Here is a 21,060-nt window from a genome sequence, read left to right as displayed (position 1 = left end):
CCGGGTCTTGAACCGCTGAACTACTGACCTTCCACAGCCTGCAGTTCAGCGTCTTAACCACTTGAGCCACCGCACCGCACTGAAGTAAAAGGCTTACTGAGATATTAATGTTCAAATAAACATCTCCCATTTAACCCAGAGGGCAGATTTGGCAATATACATAGTTCTCTTTTCCCATTCTGCATTTTATCCTCAGAATTATACTGGGAAGCAGAGACTGGCCCAAGGTCACCCTTAATGTGTCAGTGGTATTTGAACCCAGATCTCCCAATGCTGCTACCACTTCCCTACATTGGTTGTAGATGGTTATCCTGAAATAGAATTGGGAAGATGATGATTTACAGATCAGTCGAGAGGAGCATAAACTGGCTCGTGAATTGAAGTTTGTGAATTAATTTTGGCTTGTTCATGGTTTGACAACTGACAGGCACAAACTTTCCATGAACTTTTGAGCAGTTCATGACAGTTCATTAATGGATACATTTCCAGACAGACTGTCTCTGCTCAATCTATATGTTTACCAAACTTCAAAGCAGCAGGAGGGCAGAGCTTGGAGGGCATATAGAAGAGCATCCGGGGGAAGTCCCCTGCAACTTTGATGTCTCTAGCTTGCACAGGATCCATTCTATATGCTCCTGAACCTCATGAACCTGTACCTGTCATTTCCCCAGAAAGCATTTTCCCTGGGGGGCACCTTTGAGGGGGGATGTAACTCAGACCCCGTAAATCTAATCCTTACCAGATTTGGAAGGCAGGTAGAGGAGAATCGACCGGAGATCCCCTGTAACTTTGATTTCTCTAGCTTGCACAGGATCTGTTCTATATACTCCTGAACCTCCTGAACCTGTGCCTGTCAAAATGATGGTCTGTCATTTTCCCAGAAAGCACTTTCTTGGGGGCATCTTACATAAGAACATAAGAGAAGCCATTGCTGGATCAGGCCAATGGCCCATCCAGTCCAACACTCTGTCACACAGTGGCCAAAAATACCAGGTACCATCAGGAGGTCCATCAGTGAGGCGGGGTTCCAGCGAGCTGATGGCGGCTGTGGCTCCTGGGATCTCCCAAGGAGGCGGCTCGCAAACTAGCAGTTAGAGAGGGGGTGTGAATGTCCGCGCCCCCCGGAGACCCTTGCGAAGGGTTTCCAGTCATAGAGCGCTGAGGGTCCCCTCTTTCCTGGCACACTGTCAGGAAATTGAGGCGTCCCTTTGCTCCGATAGTCTCTCTGCTGTGTTCTGGCAAGGACTAAGCTACGCACACCCCTTCAAGTGAGTGGAGGTCGAGCGGCAAATAAGCATATCTGTCGGCGAGATCTTCTTGATCTACATATTAAGAGTGAGTAAAGTTGAAACGAAACAACAAAGTGAAAGCCCCCCAGGGAAAAGCAAGGGGGGAGAGGGGACTCTCCTCCGCTAAGAACTGATTATAAGCATTACGGAGCTGGAAGAAAGGGGGGCATGTTTAAAAGTGGCAGTGGACTGTACGGAGAGATTCCAGGAGGCAGTTAAGCATTGAAGCAAGTTTTCAGGACTTCGGCAAACTTTGTAAAAGTAAACATCCTTAAAAATGGCGACAGACAACGTAGTAAGAGCAACAAGCGATATCCAATCTTTCTTCAGAAAGTGGAAGAGCTCCTGGTTAACCATGTGACCAGAAATAATCATAGACTCTTGCAAACTGTATCTTAAGTCTTTGTCCCCTGTTGGTATAAACAAGGTACTATGCAAGAACTGTGCTACATGTCAGCTGTTGCTTTTAAAAGCAACAGCTTTTAAAAGGACTGTGTGAATATTGGAGAAGCGTCTAACCAATGATCATAGGGGCTTTCAGGATCAAAGAGGAGAGTCAAATGGGCATTTGCAATTCGAAGGGCCTGTATGCAGACCATAAGCAAGACTTAAAGCGAAAGAGTATCCTCTATGGTTATATCCTGATTAGGTCTGCTGGGCAATAAGGTGACGAGACTCTCTTCAAGCCAGGCAGTGAAAAGCAAATTGGAACGACCCCTATGATTGAAGGCAAGAATTTAAGCGAAACAGTCCTGGAAAAAGGAGAAGGGACTTTGTTTTGAGATGGCCAGTTCCTGATACAGCAAGATGGTGCCTCAGGGAAGAAGAAAGAGGAAAACAGCAATGGAAGAGAAAATGAGATTGTGTAATATCTACTGAGGGAGACTTATTGTTAATTTGCTTTTAATGGTGGAGGGAAAAATAATGGTTAAATGAGATGCCATTGTTCTCTATAATTTGTGTCTAAGTTAAATAGTGATTCTCCTGGACTACTCTTTATATAGTCAGATTTGTTGGATGTTTTTACAAGCTATGATGATGATTGATCACTCTCAATGTTAAAGAAAGCTCTTTATTATTGTTATAAGCAAATTTTTCACAAGCTGTATGTGACCTCCAACCCTTGGGTTTTTAGTGGGTTTTCTTTTCTTTCTCCTATAGTGTGTAGATTTCCTCCCTAATTTCGTTGTAGTTTTTAGTAATTGCAAATAAAACATCCCCTACGGGGAGGCATAAAAAAGGAGGTCCATCAGTGGGGCCAGGGCACTAGAAGCCCTCTCACTGTTGCCCCCCTCACCAAACTTGGAGGGCAGGTAGAGGAGAATCAGCCAGAGACCCCTTGCAAGTTTGGTCTCTCAAGGACACTGGGGGGCCATTCTACTGTATCACAAACCTCGCAGACTGAACTGGTTTGTTTGGCAGCTAAACGTTCATGATAGTTCATGGTTTGTGAACTAGGCACACCATGAACCAAACTGCATCTTCCCAGTTTGTACCTATCCCTACAGATCAATACCTGGTGTCTGACAGTTGCCATAGTTTTGGACTAAATGGACCTCTGGTAGACTATTTGATGCTCTTAACCAAGAGTGCATACTCAGGATGCCTGAACACTGATGAGTTATGACATACCTGTAAGAGAGAGAGGCCTGTATACAAACACATGCTCTGATAACTTAAGGGCACTTAGTAGGGGGCAGTGATTTCTGCCAAGTTTCCCCTTCCATCTGCAGATGCCCATTTTGTCTCCTACATCGTTCCTGAGGTTTCTCTTGCAAGATTTTGAAGGACTCAGTGGAAAGGGGAATACAAGAAGTAAGATAAAACAAAAAGTTGTCTGTTTTTTTGCAAGGAACCTTTCCTCATACCTTCAAATGGTTCCCGTGGTTTCTGTCTATAGGGAAAAAATTAAAGCCACCAAAATCCTAGCATGGGTATATGAAAGAGTGAGGTCTCTGAAGTATGCTGCCAATTGCTGTATCTTTTTTTGAGGTACAATTGTGTAGAGATTATTTTTGTATGAAGGATGCATGTAAATAGAGAGTGTAGTACAGTGGTTAAAACGTCAGACTAGGATGTGGGTGACCCAGGTTTAAATCCCCATTGGTCCATGTTAGCTTGCTGGGTGATCTTGGGCCAGTCACTCACAGTCAGCCTAACTTACCTCAACAAGGTTGTTGTGAGGATAAAATGGAGAAGAAGAAAATGATGTAACCTGCTTTGGGTCCCCATTGATGAGAAAGCTCGGGTATAAATGAAATAAGGGAATCTATCTACCTATTTACTGTCAAGTCACTCACAGCTGACTTATGGTGACCCCCATAGGGTTTTCAAGACAAGAGATGTCCAGAGGTGGTTTGCCATTACCGGCCTCTGCATCACAACCTTGGTATTTCTTAGAGGTCTCCCATCCAAATACTAACCAGTGCCAACCCTGCTTAGCTTCCAAGCTCTGACAAGACTGGGCTAGCCTGGGCTATCCCGATCAAGGCAAATAGATCAAATACCACGTACTCATTATAAATTCTGCTTTTGGCACATACCATTTATATATACTTATTCTTTTATTTTATAACATATCCTTTTTTTCCACTGGAGCAATATGATAAACTGCTTAAAAGTAGAAATTAAAATAAAAATGGGTTTCAGAAGCTATTTCAAGAATCCCAAGGGAATGGCTTAGATACACAGAAGCAGAGGAGGCAGCATTGAGAGAGAAATGAAGTCTGTACAAAACCACCGGAAACTTTTATGAACCTTTGCAGATTGGATCCAAAGCAAGCTGTTGGCATTGTGCAGCAGCTACTATAATGCTTTTTCTGAAAACATAGCCAAATGCAATAAAGTCCAAAACCACACCACTTCAGTTTGCAGAGCTCACATAAGGGACACAAGAGAAATAATATTACAAGAAGCACAACAGTGTGGTCTTTCCTATCCTACGTCTCTATATGTTACTTTCCATGATTCAGCACATCCCCTCTGCCAATGTCTGTTCCAGGGAACTAGGTAAATCAGAATGGTAAAACCATTGAAGTATTATGGTCTAGCAAGAGATGCTAGCACTTCTGCACCAGACACGTATTTGCTGTAGGCACCCTCACTGTATCCAGTTGTTCCTGTAAACATAAGGAGAAAACAAATCACATGGGTATCAAGCTGCGCCCCATCTTCAGCGGGTGCTGAGTCATCATATAGGGATAATGTCACCACCATTTTGTTGTTGTTGTTCAGTCGCACAGTCGAGTCCGACTCTTTGCGACCCCATGGACCAGCTCCCTCCAGGCCCTCCGGTCTTCCGCCATCCTCTGAAGTTTGCTCAACTTCATGTTCGTTGCATCGATGACACTGTCTAACTATCTCATCCTTTGCCGTCCCCGTCTTCTTTGACCTTCAATCTTTCCCAGCATCAGGGTCTTCTCCAGTGAGTGCTCCCTTCTCATTTGGTGGCCAAAGTATTTGAGCTTCAGTTTCATTATCTGGCCTTCCAGGGAACAGTCAGGGTTGATTTCTTTGAGGATTGACTGATTTGTTCTTCTTGCAGTCCAAGGGACTCTCAAGAGTCTTCTCCAGCACCATGGTTCAAAAGAATCTATTCTTCTGCGCTCGGCCTTCCTTATAGTCCAACTCTCGCAGCCATACATGACTACTGGGAATACCATTGCTTTGACCATGCGGACTTTTGTTGGCAGGGTGATGTCTCTACTTTTTATCATGCTGTTTAGGTTCGCCATCGCTTTCCTCCCAAGGAGCAGGCGTCTTTTAATTTCATGACTGCTGTCACAGTCTGCGGCTTTCCTCCCAAGGAGCAGGCGTCTTTTAATTTCATGACTGCTGTCACAGTCTGCGGTGATCTGGGATCCCAGGAATGTGAAGTCTGTCACTACTTCCACGACTTCCCCTTCTATTTGCCAAGGAATGATGGGGCCGGATGCCATGATCTTAGTTTTTTTGATGTTGAGCTTCAAGCCCACTTTTGCGCTCTCCTCTTTTACCCTGAGCAAGAGGCTCTTGAGGTCCTCTTCACTTTCTGCCATCAGAGTGGTATCGTCTGCATATCTGAGGTTGTTGATCTTTTCCCCAGCAATCTTAATTCCCGCTTGTGATTCATCTAGGCCAGCATTTCGCATGATGTACTCTGCATATATATTAAATACCTGGGGCATTTAAGGCAAGTGCAGACTGAGGGCCAGACTGCCCTTTTTCAGTGTGTAAGCATGCAGAGCAGGGTGGAAAAGAAAGGATGACTTTGGGGAGCAGGGTGTTTACAAATGGCTATTGAAAACATGCCCTGATGTGGATGGGCCAGAAGCTAAGTGTGATCAGCCCTGGTTAGTACTTGGATGGGAGACCACCAAGTAAGTCCAGGATTGCTATACAAAATCAGGCGATGGCAAACCATGTCTGAACATCTCTTGCCTTGAAGACCCTATGGGGTTGCCATAAGTGAGCTGCAATTTTATGGCCCTTTCCACCACTATTACATATATACCCATGTATCAGTGTGTGCCGAACTCCATGTGTCTCAGTGGCCTAGCTGGTGAGACCAGATTTGTATTTTTTTCCCTTACATACTAGCAAGATACCAAAGCACCAGCAAAGACAGTAGAGAGACCTGCATGGGAACTATAAATTGCGAGCTACAGCAGTGGCTGAATGCCAGTCCCGGATTTCAGTTCCCAGCTTTGCTTCACCTTTCTTTTCTTTGGCCCCTGATTCCTCTTACCACTTCTTCCTTAGGTCCCACTTTCCTTAGATTTCCTGATGCTTGACTTCTGCTTTTCCAAAACTGGCTGCATCTGCAGTTTGTCTTTCCTTGAACACAATCCAAAGCACAATTAAGCACTGAAGTATTTCAGTGGAATTTGTGTATACTTAATTGGGAACAGGAATAACTCTTTATGTTAAGAATATAATTGAACATAATTTTCAAATGAATTGTGCCAACATTGGAATTTTTTAGAAGCCCAGTTTCTAAAGCAAGTAGAGCTATTGTTCTCTACCAAAGTACAGTGGGACAATTGTGTCAGATTCATTAAGTACACAGAAAACTATTCTGTGAACTCCTGCAGAGATATTTATAGCAGGAGTGTGGCAGCTGAGCCCCTAAGGATTGGTGGGTTGCTGATTCCAGTGTAACAGTGGCGTAGCTAGTCAGTATTCTCTCTGCTTACAGCAGGAAAGGATAAGATTTTGAAAAACAGTCCTAGAGAGCTGAGGGCATTGCAACAGCATGGTTGTCCATAGCAATACTGCAGACAGCCACCAGTCATGGAGTGACATGGCACACATTATAGGAACCCACATCTGTGACTGATGGAAGAGAATGATACAACCCAAATGCTATTCGAGTTCCTATAGCTTCCTCTCCCACTGTTACCTACATGTTATGATTTACATAGTGGGAAAGATAGTGTGGGCCAGTACTCAATAATCCCCTGCAGGGGTTGCATTAAAACTCCGTCTGGAGTTTCTGTTAGTGCTGCTCCATGAGGTCAGGTGGTGATTCTGCAAGGCCAACAGGGACATGAATGTTTGGCTGGCAGTGGCAATGATTGGAGTGTCTGTGCTTTCTGTTTCCCCCATCCGCATGTGGGGTTACATCTGCATGGCATCATGCCAATATGAGGATTACAATGGCATAACATCATTTTGACATCCCAGGGATGAAATGCTGGCATATCTCCAAGCCCCCTCCCTTTCTGTACGGTGCATTCTTACCCTGACCCTCTGTATAAGAGACACTGCTAGCTATGGCTGATAGAGGAATGATTGTTAAGCCAGTGCTTAGTAGCTACACATTGTATGGGGTGGGGGAGAGGGAGACATGGGAAACATTAGTGGCGATTGGATTTTGAGAATCTTCCACCTTTGCTTATCTGTGTGTAAGGATTTATATTGTGTGTCTGTGTCCTTAAGTGTACTTGTAAGGGTTCTAAAAAGACAAATGTTAGCATTTTGCTCTTCCCATGTTTACTGTCAGCCTTGAGTCAAGTACTTCCTTTCTTTCTGAAGGGCCCTTTGTGCAGAGTTCTCATCACCAAAGTTTCCACATGCGGGAGGCCAAATGAGATGGAGCCCCATGATTCGCAGTGTGTTATCTGAGAAATGATATCATTGCTTGGATGAGCTGCTATTGGCTTCAGAGTTAGTAGGAATCTTAAACTCCACCATAGCTATGTAAGCACAGCAGGAGATGAGGCAGGTGAGAGTTGCTTTTTCTTTCTACTGAGGTCAAGAGGAGTATTTAAACTTATGATACCTTCTTTGCTTGGGATGCTGACTAGGTTCTATTCCTCCTGATGTGCTACCAACCTCCCTCATTTCTGTTTCCCAAGCAGATATAGTCATGTAACTGATGAGTTTTCACAAGGTGGTATCACACACAGATGTATCTCTAGATATACCAACATATATCTGCCCTGGAGATTTACAGTACTGTCCATTGAGTGTCTCTGTCTACAAATGTTATTTCTGTCTGAGCTCGTAAATACAGGAAATCTTACTGTTAGTTGTCCTATATGTTGGAGAGGGCTGAGATCTCTTTCTGCCTGCTTTGAAACACCCTTGGGGGGGGGGGAGTGGTATTTATAAGCCAACTAGAAGTGCAAATTTTTGATGCCCTCTTGATTCACTAGATTTGCTTACACTAAATAGACTATAAATTGTATCAGGAAACTTATGGCAGTCTATACTAGATAATTGCACTCTGAGAAAAGAACTTCTGTTTCCAGTAAAAAGACTGTGATTTTTTCTCCCAGAAATTCTCTGGCCTCTGAAGTTTCATACAATTTATGCAAAATGCTTTCACATTCATAGAGCTGCTAGTGGCATGAACTCTGCCTTCTTGCCAGTGAGAGTCCTCGAGAAAAGGACAAGCCCACCCCTGTTGTGCTCTTTTACAATAAAAAGGTTAAGTTTTGAATTATGTCTGAATGTCACATCATTCCTTTAATTTTAGTTTTACCCGCATAATTGTATCCCATATCAATTCCTACTGCAATGTCAGAATAATGCCAATATTTGCATTGCAATGATTATTGATACAAGTGCTAAGAATCAAACTAATTCACATACTTGCAGTTATTTCAGTAGCACTGAACTGCACTCAGTCATCCCAAACCAACAAGCATAACTGGTATGTGGGCTGCCCTCCGGGTTGTATCATGTGCATTCTATAAAGTTTTATAATAATGGGAGCCCCATTGAAATGTGTGAACTAGGCAAAGTGATCTCACAGCACATGGTTAGTACAAGTTAGCTTTGATGGCTATCTGGAGGATGCGAGAATGAATACAGGCACCCCTTCCACTCTCTCCTCTCAAAAGTTAAATTGCTGTACAATAGACCACTGCATATAGGAGTGCATGAACAAACCACTGCTGCACATGAGAATAATCTCTAGGTTGCAGCCAGTATCTAAGACTGAGTCTCTGGATTTTCATTTAAGAGGTTCTCATATGTTGAATAAAATCATGTTTAAAAATAAAATGTGAGAAAATAAAACTATAATAGTGTTGCAATGACCTTCTTCTGATAACGATATAAGTGGCAAATACCTGTATATGTGTAAATGTCAACTGAAGTAAAAATACAAAAATAAAAGTTAAATGTTTTTGCTGCCTCTTTAAAGAAAACTACTTTCTATTTGCACAATGTTAATAGCTTATCTGAAATCAAAATTAGAAACTTCTCTGATTTATCAAGTATCCAAATATTAAGCTAATAAAAACAAATCATACTTTACAATTATATAAAAACCATCCTGCCTGTCTACTCAATTAGGGCCCTGAAGATGACAAACACTTTAAAAGAAATTGGTGTGTGTGTGTGTGTGTGTGTGTGTGTGTGCGTGTGTGTGTGTGTAAATTAGGGTTGCCATTTTCCTGCTGGGTGCAGGGGATCTCCTGCCTCCAGTAGATCCTTCCCACCACTACTCAGCTGGGCAGCAGAAGAAAAAAATATATCTGTAACGAAACAGAAACAGGAAGGAGAGTCAGTAAGGGAATGCCAAATGAAATAAAAAAGTGTTCACCTGCTGGTGGAAGACAGTGATATACAGGGTGTGATGGACTGCACTTTTACAAAACTTAGACATGCTGTAAAAACAGCTAAACGATTGTGAAGGGTTATATCTTCACAGAAAGAGTGACAGGCTGCTTCAAGCAATATGATTGGTTACCATCAGCTGAGCAAAGAAGGTCTGGAGAGAGCTGCATGCTGAGGAGAGATTTAGTCAGATTTCTGCCTTGACTGATTTCAGCCCTAGCTGAGAAGCATCAAGTACTGACAGTTTCAGAGTTCAGCCGTGACTGAGAGAAGTTTAACACAGACAGGAGAACTGGGGGAAAGTTGATAAGGAAGTTAGGGAAGTAGGCGAAGACTCCCATTCAAGCCAAGAACAGGGGATAGATCTTCTAGAGAGGTGAAAATTCCCTACCCAGTCAAACAGGGAGTTAGCTCTGAAGAGTGCAGAGATCCCTGGTTTGGTGTGGTTAGAAACTGCCTTTAGAGACCTTAAGAATCAGTTAGAAACTGAAGACAAGTACTGGTGTTTCAAGAGAAGGGGTTTGGGTACTAGAAAGAGTGCACCAGCTTTCTGGAAACCAAAAGAGTCAGAGAATACTCAAAGAAAGTGTTTGGAGAAAACACTTGAATAAAAGCCTCTCAATGGCCGCGGTCACACGGAGCATCAGGCACACAAGAGGGATGGAAAGGCGGAGTTTCCGGGCGCGATCTCACCGCAACATCTGGGGAGCGTAGAGCTCCCGTGGCTGTTCCATGGCTACCGTCCGAAGCCGCGCAGTAAAAAACTAGTACCTCCGAGGTACTAGTTTCCGGGAACTGCGCAGCAAGGGCGGGCGCCTGATCGTGTCCCCGCTGGGCTTCCGTGGCATCCGGCGCGTGCCGGGTGGTTGCCCCCCATGCCTCCCGAAGCCCTCAACAGCACATGCGCACAAAGGCACCCGGCATCGTTAGGGTCGAGGGTGGGCTGCGATGGGGGTGCGCAGCGGCGGCCAGGCAGAGAGGGCCGCGTGTCGCGGGGGGAGGAAGGGAGGGCAGGCGGGATGCTGGTGGGGAGGGGGACCCGGCGGGTTACTCCCCCCTCCCCTCCCCTCCTTGTGAGCGGCCCACAGACCCTGCCCAGAGTGGGCAGTGCACGGCCCTCCCAGAGGGGGGCTCCTTCCGTCCCCTTCCCATTGGCTGTCGCTGGAGGTGTGGATGCTCGTGTGATCAGCATCTTATCCACGGGACCTCGCTGGAACCTCTCCGGGACGTCTGATCCCGCTACCGCGGGGTTTGTTGCCCCGGGGCAAATAGCCACGCTCCCCACCCGCAGTTTCCTGCCTGTGTGACTGCGGCCAATATAAAGATTTAAGCCACTGTGAAAAGCTTAAGAAACTCTCATTAGCCTGAAAAATAAGAACTAAAGTCTGTGATTTCACCTGACCTTTCCCCTCTATGTTAAATGATATATCTTTGTCAGGGCTATTTTGGGGTAGGAACGCACAGGAACGGAGTTCCAGCTGGCTCCTGAGTCGGCCACGCCCACCAGGAACTCATTAGCATAATAGGCCACACCCAAGAGCAGAAACTCATCAGGATTGGCTACATTAGGGGTGTGTGGCCTAACATGCAAAGAAGTTCCTGCTACAAAAAAATCTCTGGGTTTTGACAACAAACAAGGTAAACAAAATAAGAAGCAAAAGGTGTATGTGGCTGGATGACCACACTTCTGGTAAAATGGGGGTGTGTCCTAATATGCTAATGAGCTGTGCTATCAGGGGTGTGGCCTAATATGCTAATTAGTTTCTGCTCTTAGGTGTGGCCTATTATGCTAATGCGTTCCTGCTGGACTTTTTCTACAAAGAAAGCCCTGATTTTTGTTATTTTTGAATTTCAAAATACCTCAAGTGCCTTTTAAGTTGTTTAAGTAAAGCGGGCTCCTGATCCTTCCCTCAGGTTCCTGGGCTGAGCAAACAGCCAAAATATTGTATTTTGACAGGGTGGGACAGCCAGAGTTCTTCAGGAAAGAAGAAAACACATTACTAGGGTGGCTCAGTCAGACAGGGAAAGAAAAACAGCGGGAAAATCTTGTCTCTGAGGGAGGGAAGTGTACAGGGCCATCATAGAGGGACAGATTAATCACCTTGGGGACCAAATTCCACAGTAGTGGCCATGACCAAGAAGGCCCACCCATCTGATGATGACGTCATGCAAAGCAGGGTCCTGAAGATGACTGTAATGGTCAGATAGAGTCATATGAGAGTAGGTAGTTCTTAATGTATGCTGGTTCAAGCTTTATAGGACTTTAAAGATTAATACCAGCGCCTTGAATTGGACCCAGAGGCAAATTGGGAGCCATTGTAAATGGAAGAAGAATGATATGAGCCATCCCAGCCAGAATTCTCACCACAGCATTCTGGACCAATTTTTAGTTTACAATTTCTGTTCCAGTTTGGATTCTTCGATGGCAGCCCCCTGTCTAGTAGGAGGATTTGACTCTCATAGAGTACAAGTTCAGACTAAATTCAGTTCAGTATGAGATATATTGTTGCAGCCATCTAATGAGAAAATGTGGACTTTGTTTTATATCATACATGTGTTTTATTTATTATTCTGTAAACAACCCTGCAGTTGCTATCAAATATTCTAATTATTTATTTTTAAAAAACATAAAGTATTACAATCCAGTCCCTGGCTGGCCGTGTGGTGCTGAGTTTCATAGGATCAGATTGCCATCTCTGTGGGCTTGTTTTTTCCACCTTTATGCCCATGTTGCATTGCCATATGAATAGGATGCCAACAGCATTTATTTTGAAATGTAAATTATATTTTCAAACAAACCCTAGGCTTTTTTTAAAATCTAAAACTGGAAATATACAATGACGTAAATCCTGAAAATTTGCAGTAAATTGACTGAAACCCAATATTACCAAACTACAGTTCTGCCGTTTTGTTTATCAGTTTCAAATGATGCCTTTGGGGAGGTAATAGCTCCCAAAATTACCAGACAGAGGAATGTAACTTTTTTCACAACATTGTTAGTATGCTACCTCAAAGAAATTCTGGATACGCAAAGGAAAATCTGCAGAATGAAATACATTTTCTTTCTCTGTGTTGTAGGAATAAATAGAAGTGCCAGCTTTCATGACAGATTCCTAAAATCAGCAATATTTGCTGAAATATTTTATGACCTGATCATAAACATGCTACTGAACAGAGATTTTACTGAAGATGAATAGGTATAATTAAGTCAGTCAAATTACTGAGCAATGGTACACTTCTATTTCTGGTCACACCATTGTTCAATTTTTTGTAGAACACTTTAAGGGCAATCAGGGAGTGCTTGTGATCTTTTGGTGCATTAACTTAAATTATTCTACATTAGTGAGGTGTAGTGAATGGGTTTTGAAATAGCCAAAGAATACTAATTTCTTGTTTATCTATCTAGATTGTTGGGTTTAAAATGGTTCTGGTGTTAGTTGTCTTGTTTTCCCCCATCTTCTGTCATTTTTACAATCTTGAGAAAATGGGTTTCTCTTTAGGAATGTTAATTTGTGGAAGTTCCTGCCTTCATACTATCTCCTTCAGATATTCTTGGTTATATTCCTGCCCTTTTATTTTATACACCCTGTTTATTACCTTTCTGTGTCATTTCTGACATGTTGATGCAGCCCCACAAGCAGCAGCTGAGATGGCAAAACCTGTGTTTGGGTTAACCTTGCTAACGTGTTAGTTGCCCACATGTGTTTAGAAGAGCATACAGTGACATCACTCCCCGTTTTCAGTAGTCTGAACTGACACCGTCCAAACACAGGTTGGTCATATCATCAGTTGTTTGTGAGAATGAAGCCATCTGAGGTTGCTTAGTCTGCCAATAATTTGCTAATGAGATATTTTCTTTCTCTTTCAGGGCCCACCCGGTCCAAAAGGGGAGAAGGTGAGTCAGAATGCTGTTGCCACTAACAAGATAAAATGGAAGCCCTCCTGATATTAACTGACGGCTATTGAAGCGGTGTGATATGAGATTATTTAAGAGAGCTGGGTTAGCACACAGATGCTGTGTTAAAACTATCATCTCATCTTTCCACTTTTGCAGGGAGATCAAGGTGATCAGGGCCCTCGGGTAAGCATATTAACCAAAATGTTACACTTCCCCTTCCCTGACTAGGCAATTAGTCCTTAGCGCAAAACTAAATTGAACAGAATGTCAAAGCTAATTCTGCTTATCAGCTGCTTTCCCCCCTGCATGTTATAGAGTGTCTGCAGGAAGGCAATAACCAAAAAATGATTTCAGAGCCTACAGGAATTATTTGAGTAGAAACAGTCCATGCTACAAATATTACTAAAATTCCGAATTTCTATTATTACGTAGCAGTATACTTCTCAGCGGTTGTGATTTGCAGCATATAAAAAAACCCAGTTTCACTAAACAAATCTTTCAGCTTTCCTACCTGCTTTTGTCCAATATGCGTAGCCTTCTTACCGCAAACAGCAGGTGGATCATTTAAAAACAAAATGCAATTCTATAAATAGTTGGTGTGTATCTCCTTAATATTTGACCTTTTCAAATATCATTTTATTCCAGAATGTAGCTTGCAATTAGAAATGTAACAAGCACACAATATTTGTTCAGTCGGGTTTGGTTTTTAATTCCCCCTCCCCATAAAAAGGAATAGCAGAAACAGGAAAGTGAAGGAGAAAATAGTGTCACATGTGAGAGTGCCAGCTGTTTCTCTTTACATCTGTGTGTCCTAGTAAAAATAGAACAAGAGCCAGTTGGTGTGGTGAAACAAGCATATCAGTCTGGAGGACCAATTGTCAAATCTGCGGGGGGGGGGGAGCCTCCCCATCCCTCCCTCCTTCAGCTGGAACTGTCCTAACCCTGTAGTCCTTCTGAACTCTTTTGGCTTTGTGGTATGACCCTTCCCAGAGCTTGCTATAAGAGAGAGTTTTATAAGGAATTCTCATAATGCTATCTTTTCCTATGGGATTCCCATCATATCAGCCAATTTGTTTTAATTGTACAGTTGAGTCACACAAGAAAAGAAAGGGTGATGATTAAAACCTGCTCAGGGCTAGCTCTTCAATATGAGGTGATTGGAGGTTTTGGGCATTGACGTAGTTCCATGTCATGTAGGTTGCCAAAAACCTCTTCATCACTTTGGTAACTATGGGATAGTAAGGATAGATACCACAATTATTTTTACCCTCCCTTTACACCCCCTGCCAGGTGCAGGAGTTAGGAGCCAGATTTCTTGCTGTGCTTGGAGCTAGAAAACAGGGAAAGGAGAAGCAACTGCCTGAACTCCGTTATATAGCAATGAGGCTCCCAAGACTTTTCGAGGCAATATTAGGACTGTTTTGTACTTTTACAAAAGCATGGTGCTACTAGGGGCAGAAACAAATTGGTGGTAAACTTGAACCAAGTTAGGAAGCATAAAAAGGAAAGAAGGGATTGAAGGTAGTGATTATGTTTGAAAGGTGAATTGTTTTACACAGTTCCAAAGTATTATTCAGACATTCCTATCCTTCTCTGAATATCACTAAGCAATATGCTCGCCTCTGATCTTTGTCCATAATTGAAGTTAGATGTGCAGATCTCATCCCCATAATGTGTGAAAATAAAACTAAAGCCCCTTGTTAGTGCCTGAATAACTTTGAGTACATGTTGAGTTGCAAACCTGGAGTCACCATGCTGTTTTGATCTTCTTCTTTTTTGTGCAGTATTCTACCTTATGAGATATCTATATTTGGTATAAAAGCAGATAAATATGTGTTTGGCATCTCACCTCAAAGAACAGGACTTTCATACTAAATCTGCTTCTGGAAATAATAAAAGCTCATTTTTTGTGGTTTTGTATTTTTCATTATAGATTTTAAAAACTTGATTATACTACAAATTTTAGTTGCTTTAATACTTTGATAATGAATCACACATACATGTTATACTCTTTTGAGTCAAAACTAGCTGGTCTTTGGTCCTGTCCATACGAGGCCTTTTGGGCCGGGAGCAGGACGGAACGGGGGCGGAGCAAACGGGCACAATCCCATGGCAACATCTGGGAATCGTTGCCTGCTCGTCCCTGTTCCGTCCCAAACGGCGATACCGCGCTGTAAAAAAGACCCACCTACCTAGGTGGTTGTATCCCTCCCAGCGCCGCAAGCCGGGCCGTGGGATCGGGCGGCGCAGCTTTGCGCCGCCGCATCCTGGCCCCCGGCCGTACTGCGCATGCTCGAGCATGCGCAGTTCGGCAGCCTCCCCCTCCCATCGGACTTTCCTCCCCGCCATCTGATCGTGCTGGGGAGCGATGCGCCGCGGCTGAGGGGATCCGTGGGATCCCGCTGCGGCGTCTCAAGTTTGGTGCGGCTCTGCTTAGCCACGTTTCAGCCGTCCCGTGTGGCAGCAGCCTTTGTTTATTTTCTTGTAAATTCTTCTAGGAGCAGACCAACTAGTTATTTCTGTTACACTTCGGAGCATTTTGCATCCTGACCAGCATGTTTTAGAGTGAAGTGTGACAACATTTTATGTCTTTGGTATTTCATAGAAGAACACATATAGCCACAATCTCAGAGAATCTAGACTGTTCCAGTTTAGGGTGATATACCATTGGAGATAATGAAATTGTAGTGCAGAGAAAAACTATAGAGTTGAAAATACTTCAGGTGGATGGGTTATAATTTTGGTTTTATTTATAGTTTAATGCCTTTAACATTTTTTGTCTCTTTTTTGTAATATTGACTGCAAAATGCTATTGCATGTTGGGTTGTCTTGACCTTTGAAAATGATTGGCTGGGGAACTTTAATAAAACTAGTAAGGTCCTTATTATGAGTTTTTGGTGATTGTCTGAAATCCAGTTGTCAAGAGAAAGAGGCACAGAGGGTGCATTCAGATGGGGCATTTAAGCCGGTATAGAAGCCGGTTAGAAATTGAGTACTTACGTGCAGTCACACACACAACAGCTGCCTTCCGTCCCTAACCATTGCCAACCATCATAAACACCCCTTAAACCGGTGTAGTTTGCCACTAGGTACCCAAGTGGTGTTTTCCTGAGTGCTCCGGTTCTAGCTGCATTTTCCCCGTTTGATCACTTTCCGCCAGTGTGTAGCCATTTCCGCTGGGAAGCCCGAGGCTTCCGCTTTTCGCCCACCATTTTTTTTTTAGCCTCAGTGATATGCGCTTGGGCGAAGCTTCGCCCCGGCATTAATTTTTTTAAAAAGTGATTAGTTTTAGGTTTCGGACGAGTCCGGGACCTCACGGAGGCCAGTTTTGCTGTAAAAGTTTAAAGGGCAGTGTTCCTTCAGGGCATGCTTTTCGGGATATGGTGTTCTGCGCCTGTGCAAAGATCTCAAATCTGTGGATGGCTGCCTATGCGCATGCGCAAAATGTAAAATAATAATTAAATACCCACTGTCACACGCTGCTGTGCGCCTAGTGTGGATGCCTGGGAGTAATGTGTGTCGCGGTGAGTGTGACCGCGCTTGCCCTGGATCAAATTGATTCCGAGTTGTTTCAGGAGATCTTTAGCCTCCAAGGTGTTCCATGCCATAAGTCTCTTCCCTTCTCGGGATATGATTATTGAGGCTGGATAGCCCCAGGTAAATTTTACATTATTTGTATGAAGTTTTTGGGCATAAGGGCGCATTAAGCTCTTTTTTTTTTTAAGAGTATCCTGGCAAAAATCCTTCCTCACCCAAACTTTCCTTCCCCTGAAACTCAAATCTTTCCTCTTTTTTAGTTCTTTATATATTTATTGTTGGGTTTTTTTCTCTGGCAAACTTAATAACATCTCGGGGATCCCCTCTCTTACCCCTTCCTTGCAGGCGATGTGGTCTTTCAATTTCTTCTGGTTGAATCTTGACACCATTAGTTTCCAGCCACTCCCCTAGTGTTTCTTCCAGATTCTTGGCAGATATCTCTTCAGAAATTCCTGACAAAATTAGGTTAGCCCTCCTATTTTGGTCTGAGAGGTTATTGATTTGGCTTGTTAAAGAAGCAATCTTCTGTTCGTTTACCAGAGCCAGTTCTTTAGCAGAGTTAGCTGTTTGCTTAATGCCAGCTATTTCCTTCCCTATCTTAGTGACGTCTTCTCGTACTGTCTTGTCCTGGAATGCCAGGACTGTGTTTTGAAGAGTTGCTATTTGTTCTGACAATTCTTTAATGTTTCTTGCCATCCTTAGTGGTTTAATTAAGACTTGTTGAGCTCACCGTTTACTACGCTGGGCGTTGTCTTTCGGAGAAGCAGTAAATAAAGGTCTTATCGCTTGCCGTTTGGAGCCCCTGCTGCTCTTTGCTTTCTTCCCTTCTTTTCACCTAATTATGTGCCAGAGTTTGGCTGTTTACATGCCTTTGAGCTGTAAATACCTTAGATTAAGGGAGAGCTCGGAGTATCAGTGTCCGACTTGATTTAATGCATGCGTGCTTCCACCAGCATCATAGTCTCGTCTAGTTGCTGTTGTTGTGCAGCGAAGTTTTGATTAAGTGTCTTCATTTGCTCCAGCAGGGGTCACAATGCTTCTGTTAGCATCTTAGAAAAGTCTATGGTTTTTTCCGGTGGCGTGACCGCACTCACTGGGCTAGCACTTCCTGAAGGAAGCTTAGGTTTCGTTTGCTTATCTTTCTCCATCTTTTTCAGCGACATCTTTGAAGCTGTTTACATTTAACAAAGTTTGCCAAAAGTCTCTGAAGTCTGCAAATCGCCTGTAATTCTCTTGTAAGTTCCTTACTATAGTCCCATTTTGCTTTCAGTTCCACCCCCCCTTTAAAAGGCATGCTTTAAGTCCATTTTTATTTCTGTGGGGGGTACCCGCCCCCCTGCTTACTTTAGGGGGGACTTTCTGCCATTTCTCTGGTTCTCACTTCCACCAAAGTCACTCTCAATGTAGATCATGTAGATCCCGCCATCAAAACGTGTAAAAACGATCGACCTCCACTCACTTGTCCCAGTGTGCATCTCTGAATCAATCGGAATGCCTCAAACCACTGGCAACATGCCGGGGGAGAGGTGATCACACCCCCTCTCATCTGCCGGCTCACAGATCGCGTCCTTGGGAGCTCCTGAGAGACACGTCCGCCATTAGAATGCCAAAACTGGAAGTCATAAAGCAGATTTTTAAATGTGGAAAGAATGGGCTCTTCACAGTCTGTGCACAAATAGAAGACAATGTCATGTGGAAACGTGGGGGGAGGACACAACATTCTGATGGTTGAAATGTGGGAAATCCTTGGTGTAAAAGCAACCATAGATACTAATTTTTACATATTTTAATTAATATCCAGTCTCATTTCCAAGGAGATAAATTCCAAATTCTCATAAAGTCCTTCTATAAGGCATCAAACAAGTGTTCTCTGTGGCATTTCCTATAACTTGGCTTGAGTCCATGTGACTGTTATGGTTATACCATATTGAACATGTTTGTGTGTCAGAGTTACTGGTGTTAGCTGGGCAACTGGACCTTGGTTTCTTGTTCCTGTCAGCAGACTCCAGTAAATTCCGATATCTTTAGATAACTATTTCTATGCATGGGTGTTAGAAAAAGCGCACTTTGTTATCATGGTTATGGTACACATGGTTATCATGGTACACAGATCTAGGGATCCCATTTGTGTATGGGACAGAGTCCTGTGTAGTTTGATTGCGTGTAAATGTAATTCCTAATACATAAGAATCCTACAGGTCTCTCTTACACGTATTTAGCTTCTCAGCAACTGCCTGTCTTCTTGCATACTTGAACTCAGTTGGCACTGTGTCAGCACAGTGTATCTTGTTACTATGGCATCTCATTCCCTCTTGCCAGCTTCTGGGCTCTTCCAGCTAAATTCACAGCACCTCCCAAAAACAATGCAGTCATCACTCAAAATGAGATAAGTAGTCCAGCAATCCATGTTTCTGTGACACCTTTTAGGGCCAAACAGTGGGATTGTGTGGAGGGAAGGGATCTTTTGTTGTAAGCATCTATTTGGAAAAGACTATTCTCTGAGCAAAAATAAGAAACATGTCTCAAGTGTAATCAAGGGAGTTTGGACAGGGTGCATTCACCTGTCACCTACTGGAGACTCAGCATCGTATTCTAGTCTAGCCACAAAACTCTCAGGTTAGGGCTGTCTGCCTGGAGGTAAGCTGGGAATGAGATTGGCTGTCAAGTATTGTTATGCATTCATAAATTGTTATTATATAGAGAGTTTTGATGGCTCTGTAGCCAGGATTCCAGATGACATGAAGTAGGCATGAAGGGGAGGTCATTCTGGGGATGAATGAGAAGGCATGTATGAGCAGTTTTACAGTATTAGATGCAACTGTATCAGCCCTTTGTATACCAATGGACTAGCACCCACCTCTAGCCATCCTTTATGGAGCAGCAGAGATACTATCCTTCTCTGTCAAGTTACAGTGACTTTACAGAGAGTAATGCACCTGTGTGTCAGAGTACCCATTACATCTTATTAGGGTTGCCAGGCATGGCCAGCAAGAGACCAGAGGATGTGGACACTGGACACACCAACAGTGATGGAATGATGTCACTTCCCGTTAAACCCTCAGAGTGACGTCAGGCCTCTCTAGGAATCACCAGAAACTCTATGGTAAAAGCCAGTTGGGTTAAGCAAAAACTGCAGCGTCTCTGAGCCCAAGCCCTTAAAAATAATAAAGTTTGAAGCTGTAAACAGCAACAAGTGCTGTGGAGTTTTATTAGCTTCTTATCCATACAGCCCACAGCTGGAGTCTAACCTGCTTCTTCTTTCTGGAGTGCTTTCCTTCTTTAGTACAAGATCTGAAATATCTTCAGACTGGGTCATCTGGACCCCTGACAGGAGAACCATCACAAGCTGTATAAAAAGCAAGAATAATGTATGAATACATAACAATTATTTTAATGCATAATTCCTATGTATATACTACTTATTGCTAAAATGAACATGTGATGCCTTTGAGACAAGTCATCAGTTGGGTGAGGGAATGCATAGACTTTGTTCAGACTTTCATAGCAGTGTAGTAGTCAAGAAGGGTGGAGTGTTATCCTGCTCCCCTTCCATATGCTTAATTAGCCACAGGTTTTGAACATCTGAAAGGGATTTTAGACTGATTTATCTTGCTGTTTCTATGGTAGGATGTGTTTCATTTTCTCTGGCCTCTGTCACTGCCTGCTATACAACTGACATTTGGGTTATCACAGAATAGCTGCTAGCTACAACTGCAGCTAGACTTTCATGTGTTTGGATCTATTGCAATTATTATTCCTTTTGTAAATGCTTATTGCTGTCTGCATCTGAAGAGGTTTCAGCTACTCATAGAGTGAGGAAGAAGCATTTAAAATGACATTTTGAGTACTAGTTCCACCCCCATGCTAAGCTTCTGTTCAGCTATACTCTGTGCTAGGAAAAAAAATCGGCAAAGTCTTTTCAGTTTTCAAAATGACTTTCACACAAAGAGCTCTGCCATCTGAAGATCACTCAAGATTTATTGTCCAGCCAGAGGTTGGGCAGTAATTAATGAAAATAGACCTTGAGTGTGCACTAAATGGTTGTAATGGAGTATGTTAATCAATTTGCTATCTTTTTCTTCTGCAGATGATAATAAAGTGCTACTATCATTCACTGCTGATATAGGAGAGATTTAGTGTTTATCAGGTCTCATAGCCATTATCCAGCAGCTGACTTTAAATTAGTTCAGGGATCTAGGTGCAATAAGAAGCCACACAGGGTGCATACTTAACTATTTTCATAAAATTATTTTCTCCACATGGTGTGTTCCAAGTAAATTTTTTTAA

At 43.1% G+C, this 21,060-nt stretch overlaps 1 protein-coding gene across 1 annotated transcript in view; it reads left to right on the top strand.

Annotated features, from left to right (window-relative positions):
• COL25A1 (collagen, type XXV, alpha 1) overlaps positions 1 to 21,060 on the top strand; it is a 450,407-nt gene that overhangs the window by 306,439 nt on the left and 122,908 nt on the right. Inside the window, exons 6-7 of the mRNA XM_015426262.1 lie at positions 13,207 to 13,233; positions 13,393 to 13,419. Of these exons, the coding sequence (XP_015281748.1) occupies positions 13,207 to 13,233; positions 13,393 to 13,419 (54 nt within the window). The remainder of the gene's footprint in view (positions 1 to 13,206; positions 13,234 to 13,392; positions 13,420 to 21,060) is intronic.

The sequence above is a fragment of the Gekko japonicus genome, unplaced genomic scaffold (genome assembly GCF_001447785.1).
Source record: "Gekko japonicus isolate JY-2015 unplaced genomic scaffold, Gekko_japonicus_V1.1 scaffold173, whole genome shotgun sequence".
In the NCBI taxonomy this organism is placed as follows: Eukaryota; Metazoa; Chordata; class Lepidosauria; order Squamata; family Gekkonidae; genus Gekko; species Gekko japonicus.
Note: the sequence above shows the minus strand (reverse complement) of the source record. Positions and strands in the feature narration are given on the sequence as shown.